Genomic DNA, 11330 nt, shown 5'->3' on the forward strand with positions numbered 1-11330 from the left:
GTGAGAAGAATAGAAACATTAGAAATTGTGGAATCAACGCCATCTTCAATTCATCTAAATGCCGTAAATGAAATACATAACACATATGCAAAAAATAATGGAAGAAGGATAAATATAGAATAAGAATTCATAGTCAGCACCATCTTTTAAATATGAGAAACACTTCTCAAAACTAGAATAAAATAAAATAAGAATTAACCATCAACGCCATCTCTTTTAGAAATAATATTTTGAAATGATATCTGTGACACTCCGATAAAGGAGGCAATTACCAAAAACGTTTTTAAGATCAATGCCATCTTGCGTTTGATTATTCGAAAGTTCGACTTGTTATTAATATAATATGCAAAAAGATTTGTATGACATCATGAGAAAAAGTTATTTTTCTTAGTTATAACTTGGAATAACTTTCTTGTACGTTCTACTATCCTAATAATAAATCGGAGCTTTGGATGTCCAAACGCGAGATGACGCTAATCAAAAATTTTTAATAATTTTTAATAATTTTAAATATTATATAATAACTTATTGAAAAAATGTATTTCGTTAACAATTAAAGAAAAAATTAAAAGAAAGAGACAGATTTAATTAATTACAATTTAAAAGTTATTTAAATAAAAATATACGACATAAAGATGAATAATAATATAATTTGTAATCAATAGCAGCTGCAAAAAAGATAGTAAAATTAATCAAATATTGGACTCGTCTTGTGAACGTATAAATACAAACCATATATAGATAAATAATAAAAATAGAAATAAGTTAAAAATTGAAGAATCATAATCATTATAGAAGAATCATATCAACTTATATTTTTATATTTTCTATCTTTATATTTGTTTGCATCATCATATCATTATAAGCAGTTATTCTTATACATATATGTATATAAATATATCATGTTTCTTTATCAATAAAAAACGAAAAGCAATTAATCTCATAATCATAATATCAAGTACTTATATATCTTTTTTTATGTGATAAATATATTTATATATATTTTGACATATCTTGTATGAAATATTGTTTATGCTTTAGATAGATACAATGATTATTACTGTCTATATATTGTAGTAAAGCAAAGATAATCACGCGGTGACAAAGAGATAGTCATTCTTTTTTAAATGTAATCTATGTTTTGTCATTTGGTAAAAAAGAAAATAAAATGTTTATAAAAATTCAGGTGCATATAAATTCAAAGCTTATTAGTTAATATTTTGTGATTATTAATGTGTATATATGAAACAATTAATGTTCGCAAAAGAATTTGATGATCCAATTCGACAGAGAATAAAAAATGTCGAACTTACAGTATAAAATATGTCAATATGTCAATACAAGTAATATTTTAGAGATATAGGTAAGTTTTATAAATAATTATTAAAATATTGATTTAGATAAGTAAAATTTTAAAAAAAAGTGTATATGAATTCTAAAAAATTATGAAAATATGAATTTTATTAGATGCAATTTTATATGAGATAAAATGCTTTTTCATTAAAAGGATTTATCAAGTAAATTTTTCCATGTTATCAATATTTATATTAATATAAAATTTATAACATTTTTATGACACAATTTTGATATTTGTAATTTATAAAATAATGAAAATATTTATTTTACAGATTTATATTATATTAGCACAAAATGTAATGTTAAAAGTAATATTCTTATATTATTTTTACAATGGAAAAAGTTATACCAATGAGCTGGTTGAACCAGATATTGTTGGTTTTAAGTATATTATGTGCATTGTTATCTTTAATTATACAAGAATGGGCAGGTCTCACACCATTACCAATATATGTTTCTATTTTATGGGCTATTTTTATTATAATATTATCAGTATGGCTCAGTTGTTTTTTATTTCAACTTGCATTAAAAGCTAATAGTCCACTTAATATAAAATTTCTTAATAATTGGTTATATGAAAAGTTTATAAATAATTTGAAATTGTATGAATATAAAAAGGAAAATGAATGTAATGATAAATCTGAAAATGAAGTAAATAAAAATATAAATTCTATACAAATACCTCATAAAAAACAGAAAGATAAAATGACCATTATATCTAATGAGAAGGAAACAAGCAATAGAAAAAAAAAGAGAACGGTAGAAATACATAATTTAGTGAAGGAAATACATTTAAAATGCATTAAAGTTTGGTATAAATCTATCAGTGATGACAAATCATTTCCTAATGAAGCACAAGAACTATTAAAAAAATTATTGACCAAGCTATTTCATAAAATCAGTTTAATTGACAAGATAAAGCTTATTCATAAGCTGTCTAATGTGTTCTTATTACATTTAAAAGAATACCACAGGTATAATATATAATTTCATATATAATATATTTATGAAATAAATTATTATTTAACCTAATGATTGAACTATATTATAGAGCATTACGAAGAGTAGAAAAAGGAACTGCACCAAATTTAGAGGAAGCATTTAAATATTTACATCCTGGTTCTCGTAATATAGCAGTATTAGAGCATATGCTTCATCGAATGGTTACTATTTTAGCACAAGAATTTTTACAGTGGGAATTAACAAGTTCATTACCGTGTAAACTTTTATTGTCTATCTTAGCAAAAAGATTATTAATAGTTATTGAAACAATAAGTTCTCCACATTGGCTATTTCAAAATTTATCAGATTTATTACAACCAATGGCAAAAGAAGTTGTCAAAATTCAAAATAAACAAGAAAAGAATGTATATTCACAATTGACTAAAGTATGTTCATAATTGCAAGATGTTTACTTATTTTATTTTTTTACCATTATTTTCAATTAATGAAATGATTATTTCAGAAAGCTATATCTAATGCTCTAGGAGGTGGTATAACATCTGCAACAGCAGCTCTAATTCCACGATCACTACCAAAATCAAAATCTGAATCATCTAATGAAGCTTTAATTGAGCATGAAAATACCTCATTATCTATAAATGATAGGAGACCTACATTACGTTTACATAATTTAGCTACAGAACATAGAGGTCTATGGGGTCAGAGTATGGTAGAGGTAGATTCTGAAATAGAAGAAGATAAAATATCTCCTGTATATGAAGAACCTACAGATTTTGCTACAACAATTGCTAGACTTAGAACTGTATTACAACAAAAATCAACTGTGAATACACCTTTGTGAGTAGTAATAATAATTTTAAATTTTTATAAAAAAAATCAAATATATATCATATTTTTTAGACATGTTGAAGAAAAGTCTTATGTAATATATGAAGGTAGTCAATTTACAAATTTATCCATTCCATGGACAGAGTTTCATACAGCTCTTGATGGTTCACAACAATTACTTTATTGTATTCAATTTGATGATATAGAACAACGTGGAGTTGATTTATTTGAAACTACAACTGCTACTGTTAGGAGACAATATCGCGATTTTGCTCAGTTACATACTAGTCTACAAGAGGTAATTTTAATATTTATTATACATATTTGTTATTTATTATGAAATATATTTTGATATTTTATATAATATAAATTTTATAGATTCCAGAATTAGCATCTGTTATGTCAAATTTGGTTTTACCAGAAGGAGGTCGTCTTGAATTAGAAAACTATTTGAAAACTTTAACGACGCGCTTGGCTAACGAATGTCCACCACAATTACGACATTTTCTACGTCCAAGTAGTAACGCTAATAAAAAAGCGGACATAGTTGCACCACGATTTGATAAATTTTTGGTCAAGACAGTAAGTGGAGTTTTTAATACCTTAAAAACAGTCGTTCCAGGTTTTGAAATTGAACAAGAGGAAGAAAATGTACCCTTACCTACATTAATGCCTTTAGCTGATATTCCATGGAGATTTGTCGAGGATATTAAATCGGTAAATAAATTTAATATTAAATAGATTTGTGTATATTTAATTAAATTTATATTTCATAAACTTTATAAATAATTTGATTTTATATAAAAATTTCATTTGATTTTAATAGAAAAGTTTAGCAACAGAATTTCAAAAATTAATAACTGAAAGAACTGAATATTCCTGTGTGGATTCTGCTTACGAAGCTGTTGATTCAATGGAAAGTACTAATGATTCTGCATTATTAACTAATTGGTGGGAAATTGTAAAAAGTTCTTATGAAGGTAAATATTATAAAAAAATTAAGTGTTTTAAAAGTTTAATTTTAAATTATTTTTATTTTTAGAGGATATTGACGAATTGGATTCACATCTAATATTAACAAGTGTTGCTGTAGATCTTATTTGTGAATTATTGACAGGAATTGGAAGTAATAATGCCTTACAACAACAAACAGTTGTTAGGTGGATAAAATTACTTTTTGGAAGTGTTACTGAATCTATATTACAAGTAATAATTTATATATTTTTAATTTGTTTTACTATTACAAAAAATTATTTTTATGTTCAATTACGAATTGTGTTTAATTCACAGGCTGTTACTTTACGAATTTCCGATCAATTGAGTAATATATCACTTCATACTGTACAAACTAAATTTTCTGAAGAACCATTAACATTAAAAGAAAGACTGTTACAAGAGCTATTAATTAAAATTCCAAATGACATAAAATTAACATTTGGTGAGGACGATACTTTAAATATTTTAAAGTATCTACTTGATTCTTATGAAATAAAAAAAATTAATATAGACTTAAATTTACAAATATTAGATGTTCTAGCATCACAGTTATTAAGTTCATGTAGATCAAATCATAGTAAAATATCTTTATAATTTCATTTTATTTTAATTCGATAAAAACAGTCAATTCAATTCCTTTTTTCTACTAAACTATTATTGAAGTTAAAAATATTAGAATTGCTAGTTATTGAGATATATTTTAGTCAAAAGGAATTGATGTGCCATATGTACTAAATTTGTTGACTCGATATAATGTAGAATTATATAAAATTTTCCAAAACAGACTGTGTACCTGATTATATATTTATACTAAAGATGCCAAGTATTTTTTTCATTAATACAGGACTCTTATGAGTTGTATGATATACTTCATGTATATTAGGTACTATATGCATTTAAATTGTACATTTATATTTAATGTTTAAGTTTTGTACAAATATTTATGAAAAATTATTATATTTCTCAATTAATAAAAAGTCTATCAATATATATCAAATGAAATTTAAATGTGTATGAAATCTTAATAAGTTAATATATATTTATGAATAATAACATAATTTATAATTTCATTATGATTCCTTTCCTTTGTTTTGAGCCTTTTGTTTCTCTAATTGTGCTCTGAAACAAATAAATTATTTTGAAAAATTATTCAATATACTTTTTTAATATAAATTAGGATAAATATCTTAACATTTTGAAAAAATTTATATTGGAAAGAAATTATTTATATTATAAATCTTTTTATTACATTGAAAATATTAATATAATAAGAAGTTTAATTATTTATGTATAATTTGTTAGAAAAACATTTTTCAAAAATTATAAATATTACAATACGAATTACCTTAATTGTTGATTAAAATCATCTTCTACATCATCATCATCCCAATTATCTTCCCAGACACTAATATCCTCGTTGTCTTCATCTACTGCAGTCCAATCTACAAAGTCATTCAATCAAATTGAGGTTAGAATACTACAAAAATACTTTTATTGAATTATAATAAATATACACGATACTGAATTATTTTACCTTCTGCAGGAAATTCTTCAAATTCATCATCCTCTTCTAATAATCCTAAATCAATCTTTGATTTATCGTTTTTACTTTCTGACATCGTGAAATAAATTAACACAGATCGCACAATAATAATGTTATATGGGATAAAATGTATTTGAATTTTCTAGATTTTTCTTGTTATTACTAAAATAAAATATTCAATATTGATAATTTTGAATTAAAAAAAAGATATTTTGTAGATTATTATAGTAAATTTCTTGTAAAATAAATAAAAACAAAGCAATATATAATATTTTTTATAATTAAATAATTAATTACATAAAATTTTAATAATGCAAAAATAATCTTTTTGTATATATTATTCCATTTTATTTTTGTATTTGATTATTAAATATTATCTTGTTTTCTTTTAATTATTCATTCAGGATTCAAAAAAATTACTTACATATTGAAGATATGTACAATAAGTTTATCTATCATGGATATACAATATTTATGACGCAAATATAATATCTTTTTCTACGTAAATTAATTTTTTCAGATCACGTAAATTAAATTTATTGAAAATTCTTTTTAAATAAAATTAAATTTAATTTTGAATTAAATATTTTAATATTTTATTAACTATTTATAGTCAAATAATTTTTAGTGAAATAATATATGTAACAGAATTTAAATTATATTATAGATATTTAAAATTAGCGCTAGAAAAATTGAATCTTTGTTAAATCACCAGATTGCGTTGATCACGCTCATTGATTATAACACGTATATGCTATTTATTGTTTTATAGTTCAATAAAATATTATTAAAATAAATATGTGTTAAGTGTTGTACAATTAAATTATATTATACATGAAAATATTGTGTGAAATAATAATTGTTAATCTGAAAATTTAAGCTATACAATTTAATTTTTATTAATCGCACGAGCTGCGAATAAGATATTAAAAATGATTAAATATGTTCGATTTCATAAAGAATGGAAATTTCCTTATATCCTTTTTTTATATGACGTAGCACAATCATCACGTAATATTTAAATACTTTTGATTTAATTTATCAAAAATTGACAATTGATTGGAATTTATACCGATAAGCAAAAAGTGTACGTTTATGTCGCAGTGGGGCGACACATTAGCGTCGCAAATGGAAATAATATTACCAATCATTATCTTTTTTCCTAATCTTCCTATTTATACCGGTTGCACTCCATTCAGTTTCCTAGTGATGAAGTGATTCATAGTAGTTACTGAGTTTAGAGAAAGATAACTGTTAATCTACAATGGGCTTAGAGGATTATAAAGAACTTGTGGCATCATGTGCCTCAATTTGTACAATGGGTCAAATGTTATCTGGAACGTAAGTTGAAAAAATATTTATTTAATTCATATATTTTTTGAAAATATAAAATTTGATTTCTATTACAAGACATATTTATAATAGAAAATATTTGAATAATTCAATAGAAATATTGTCGTCCTTTGATACTTGCATTTTTTCCTTTTACGTGATAATAAATATAATTGATTTCTTGCTTGTACAATGTTTTTAATCCTATATATATGATATTTAATACATAAATTTGTATAATGAAATTATAGTCATATAGTATATTCGTTACATATAACTTTATAAACCATTTAAAATCATATTTTTCATTTTAGCAATTTAATTTAAAAATTGTTGCAAAAAATATAAATGAAAATATTATATATATAAATTTTAAATATTAAATAATAGAAAATAATAATAGAAGATTTCATTATAATTTAATTGTTTAAATTTAAATGTCATTTAATTATAGATTGATATGTAAGGATATTTATCAAAAAGGCTCATCCGAAGGTTTTGATTCCATGCCTTTTTTGGGTGGTGTAGGAATGTAAGTGTAATACTTTATGTAACACAAAAAGCATAATAATGACTAAATAATGTTAATTATTGTTAATTATTTAAAAACATTTATTCTGTTAATTGTTTTGTTTTGTTATATTGTATAGTAAAAATATTTAAATATATCAATATTTTTGTTCATAATTGAAGTATTTTTTTTTCTCTTGTGAAAAAATGTTATAACTGTAATATAAAAAAACCTATAGATTATCTAAGTAGAACTATAATAAATTAAAAATTTTGTATAGGTGTATTTTAATGCTTCAATATGCATGGATTTTGAAAGATATTGCAATGATTAATGTTAATGTTTTTGGATTACTCACAAATATGGCATACATGGCTGTATTCTATTATTACTCACCACACACGGTACGAATTTATATTTCTCAATCAAATTGCATGATGTTGCTTCTTTCATCGGATCTTCTTGTGTTTTTTTTTTATTTTTCATGTTTAAAATCTTTAATTAATAATTTGTATAAAAAATTAAAAATAGATGAAATTAGATATTTAATGTTTGAATATAAATGTGAAATCTAAAGTAAAAACAAGAAGTTTCATTAATAATATTTCTAATTTCTTAACAATGAATTTTTGAAATCTAAATTATAATTATATTAAATAATAAAATCATATATATTCATCTATAGTATAAGAAATATAATTATACATTAATTTATAGTATTATTTTAAATATAGTATCGATATTTTTTTTATTTTTTTTATTATAATTCATTTTATATTTATACATTTTAATTTGTCAATTTATTTATGACAAAATCGGTAGATATATGATTTATATTTTTATTAAATTTCGAGTAATTATAACAAAATATATCGATAGTTTGATAAAATTATATCTTTAGAGAAGAACGAAAGTTCCTGTTGTACGAAGAAATTTCGGACAAATATTTCTAACCACATCAGAATCTAAATAAATATTTGATATCAAGTCTTCGCATTTTTAGAAAGATATACTTGCTTTGATAGGCAAGGCAACAACTTTTGTCATGGTCTTTCTTGCATATGCACAAGTGGAAAGTCCCGAGAAAATCGAATTTAGATTCGGTTTGATTGTGACAGTGTTATTGTTGCTCCTAGTAGCATTTCCTCTCGTACATCTTGTAAGTACAATTTTATGCATATTATTTTGTAAAATAAATAAATCCAACGAAATAAAAGATTTAATAAAAATAAAATATAACGTTAATTTTTAAAAATAATTTTATCGATATATATTGCTAAATAGTTAATTTTTTTTTTTATACAATAATCGACGAGAAATTTTGAAATCATTGCACAATAATTCTGTGTTGCGACAAGAAGTTTTAAAAAGAGTTATAAACCGTCGTGGCAAATCATGCGAAAAATATGTAATCGTAACAATAGAAATAACAAAGTTAGAATGAAAATTTTAAAAACAATTAGAATTGATTCTCTTTGCAAGGTTAATTACAATTATGAAATATGTAAGATTTGAAATTAATATATAATTATCAAAATTTATTCTTTCTTACGAATTACGTCAATTTCTGATTGATCAAAAATATTTTTCGTGACATTGAGTATAACGTGTAATGTTTAATTCATTTTTAAGCACTGATTATTTCTTCGTAATCTTTTAATTTAACATAGATATTTCAAATATATTGCATTTCAAAACAATGTTTAGAACTCATGATTCTAAATTTTAGAGTTAATGTACAAACATATAAATACAATTTATTACTATTAAATGAATTTGATCTTTAAAAAAATATGTGAAAATTTATAAAATGAAAAATTAAATTCGCTTTTTCAAATATTAATTTGAAATTGATTTATGTGCAATGATATTTAAGAAATGCATTTATTGGATTTATTTGAATCGTTGCAATAATCGTTGTTTTTTTTCTTTTGTTTATTAGAGGAAAATTATAGAAACAAAAAATACGGATATTCTTCCATTTCCAATCATATTTATGGGTACTATTGTCACATTTTTGTGGTTATTGTATGGTCTAATAATTAATAACGTTTTTATTATTGTAAGTAAACTATCTGTTTTTTTTATTTTTTCAAATAAATTATTTATTTTAAGAAATATACATCATATTAATCGCTAATATATTATATATTTTTAAAGTTTCAGAATTCGGTAGCTTTTGTTTTATCTTTGGCACAATTGTCGTTATTCGTAATTTACCCATCGAAATCGAAAAACAAAGAATCCACGCAAAAGAAAGCGGAATAAGAGAAGTGAAGTGAAAATTATGAAGTAAATGTAAATATTAAAAAGCGTGTAGATTTCAACAAACGTTTTATCTTCAGCTGTTAAAATTTTTCTACACGTAGAATACTGATTAAAACAAGTTTAAACAATTCCAATAGTTTTATTACACAATATATATCACATTATTAGCCACGACTTACTGTGCCTACTATTGTGCCTAGACAATTTAAAAAAAAATAAATAAGATTTTCTTAAATTAAACGATATTTTATATTTAATATTTGTAATTAAAGAGTATTTTTTAAATCCTCTAATATTGTAAATTATATTGATATATATTTTAAGTTTAGTTACAATATAAATATGAATTTTCATTAAATTGTACCTCTACAAAAATGTATTTATAAACTTTTCAAGTTTATATTATATTTAAATATTGTATAAAGACAATATATTTTTAATAGCGTATTTATAAGTATTATTTTTAGCTATAAGTTTAAACAATAAAAGATAAATTTACTCTTTATACGTATATTAATAATACAATTGTGAACGAGGCAAAAAAAAAGGGGGAGATCTCCCCTTTCAATTATTTAAGTCGTATGTTATATTTAAAACAAGATGATCCATTCAATAGGATGACAATGGTTCAAACGATTATGAATTTTGGTAACTCTTTATGTAAGTATATTGACTTGACGTTATTATTTACAAAGAAATCAATTCATTTTTAATTCACTCCTAATAAATCCTAATCATTTCTTTTATATTTACCATTATTTATTTAATTTGCACAAATTTGTGTTTACAATAATTTAATAGTACAAACAAAATTTTAACTAACCTAATAACTTTATCATGTATAAAAATTCTTCACTTTCAAGTTCTATTTTTAAATAATTTATTGCATAAATATTACAAACAACAAACAAAATTTCTATCGTATATGAATCTTATCTTATCTTGATATTACATTGAAAGAATTGTGATATTACTCGGTCAACAAATGAGCGTTTCTTTTTCAATAGAATCTATTACGCAAATTGTACACGCTTATTAATACGCGCAAAAACGACGTAATACTTGTCAATGACTGACATAGTCTTCGATGAGGAGCAATGTGTGCGTTCGCGTCAGGTCTACTCTATTAAGAATAACCAAAGGTGATTACCATTTTACTTTCTACGCGACCACGTTACGCAGCATGCAAATGCTATTCTCCTGGCAACTGGTTTCGTCCCCTTACGATTTACGTCTACGATGGCTCGTTAGTAGTCTCTCTTGGTATCGGCTTATTATATGAGCGACGTACATCATCGCTTGACTTTCTGATCGAGTTTGCTGGTTAATAGCAGGAAATAGCGGCCTTCTATGTAGACAGTAGCATGTCTGGTATATGCCGTGGTCAGTAACGTGTTCGATTGTTCGACGGACACTGGTATTCTATGATCTCACGCGCGAATTGGAAATAGAACTGAAACGGAAAATGATATAAGAATGGAAAAAATTTTTGTGCCGATTTGAAAATAAAATAAAGTAAAATAAATGTAAAAA

General features: G+C 23.4%; 3 protein-coding genes across 4 annotated transcripts; 2 read left to right on the forward strand and 1 right to left on the reverse strand.

The window, feature by feature from the left end:
* Positions 1-1045: 1045 nt before the first annotated feature.
* LOC100578893 lies at positions 1046-4874 on the forward strand. 2 transcript variants are annotated; one of them, XM_006569900.3, is made up of 9 exons: positions 1050-1363; positions 1629-2330; positions 2408-2744; positions 2822-3156; positions 3220-3445; positions 3526-3864; positions 3974-4127; positions 4190-4353; positions 4438-4874. In XM_006569900.3, exons 2-9 carry the CDS (start codon positions 1690-1692, stop codon positions 4735-4737), a joined length of 2496 nt encoding a protein of 831 aa, XP_006569963.1. In that variant the 5' UTR covers positions 1050-1363; positions 1629-1689; the 3' UTR covers positions 4738-4874. The 2 variants fall into 2 exon arrangements, with proteins under 2 accessions (XP_026296531.1, XP_006569963.1); XM_026440746.1 differs by having other exon boundaries at positions 1046-1363; positions 4190-4874.
* Positions 4875-5153: 279 nt separating this feature from the next.
* LOC552741 (26S proteasome complex subunit SEM1) lies at positions 5154-6151 on the reverse strand. The gene is made up of 4 exons (XM_625116.6): positions 6111-6151; positions 5678-5848; positions 5489-5585; positions 5154-5262 (listed from the first exon to the last, which is right to left on the reverse strand). The coding sequence occupies exons 2-4, from the start codon at positions 5760-5762 to the stop codon at positions 5214-5216; spliced, it is 231 nt and encodes a 76-aa protein (XP_625119.1). The 5' UTR covers positions 5763-5848; positions 6111-6151; the 3' UTR covers positions 5154-5213.
* Positions 6152-6840: 689 nt separating this feature from the next.
* Positions 6841-10042, forward strand: LOC409141 (sugar transporter SWEET1). The gene is made up of 6 exons (XM_392667.7): positions 6841-7027; positions 7473-7550; positions 7810-7933; positions 8533-8688; positions 9472-9591; positions 9690-10042. Exons 1-6 carry the CDS (start codon positions 6951-6953, stop codon positions 9795-9797), a joined length of 663 nt encoding a protein of 220 aa, XP_392667.2. The 5' UTR covers positions 6841-6950; the 3' UTR covers positions 9798-10042.
* Positions 10043-11330: the final 1288 nt, after the last annotated feature.

This window comes from Apis mellifera, linkage group LG5 (genome assembly GCF_003254395.2).
Source record: "Apis mellifera strain DH4 linkage group LG5, Amel_HAv3.1, whole genome shotgun sequence".
In the NCBI taxonomy this organism is placed as follows: Eukaryota; Metazoa; Arthropoda; class Insecta; order Hymenoptera; family Apidae; genus Apis; species Apis mellifera.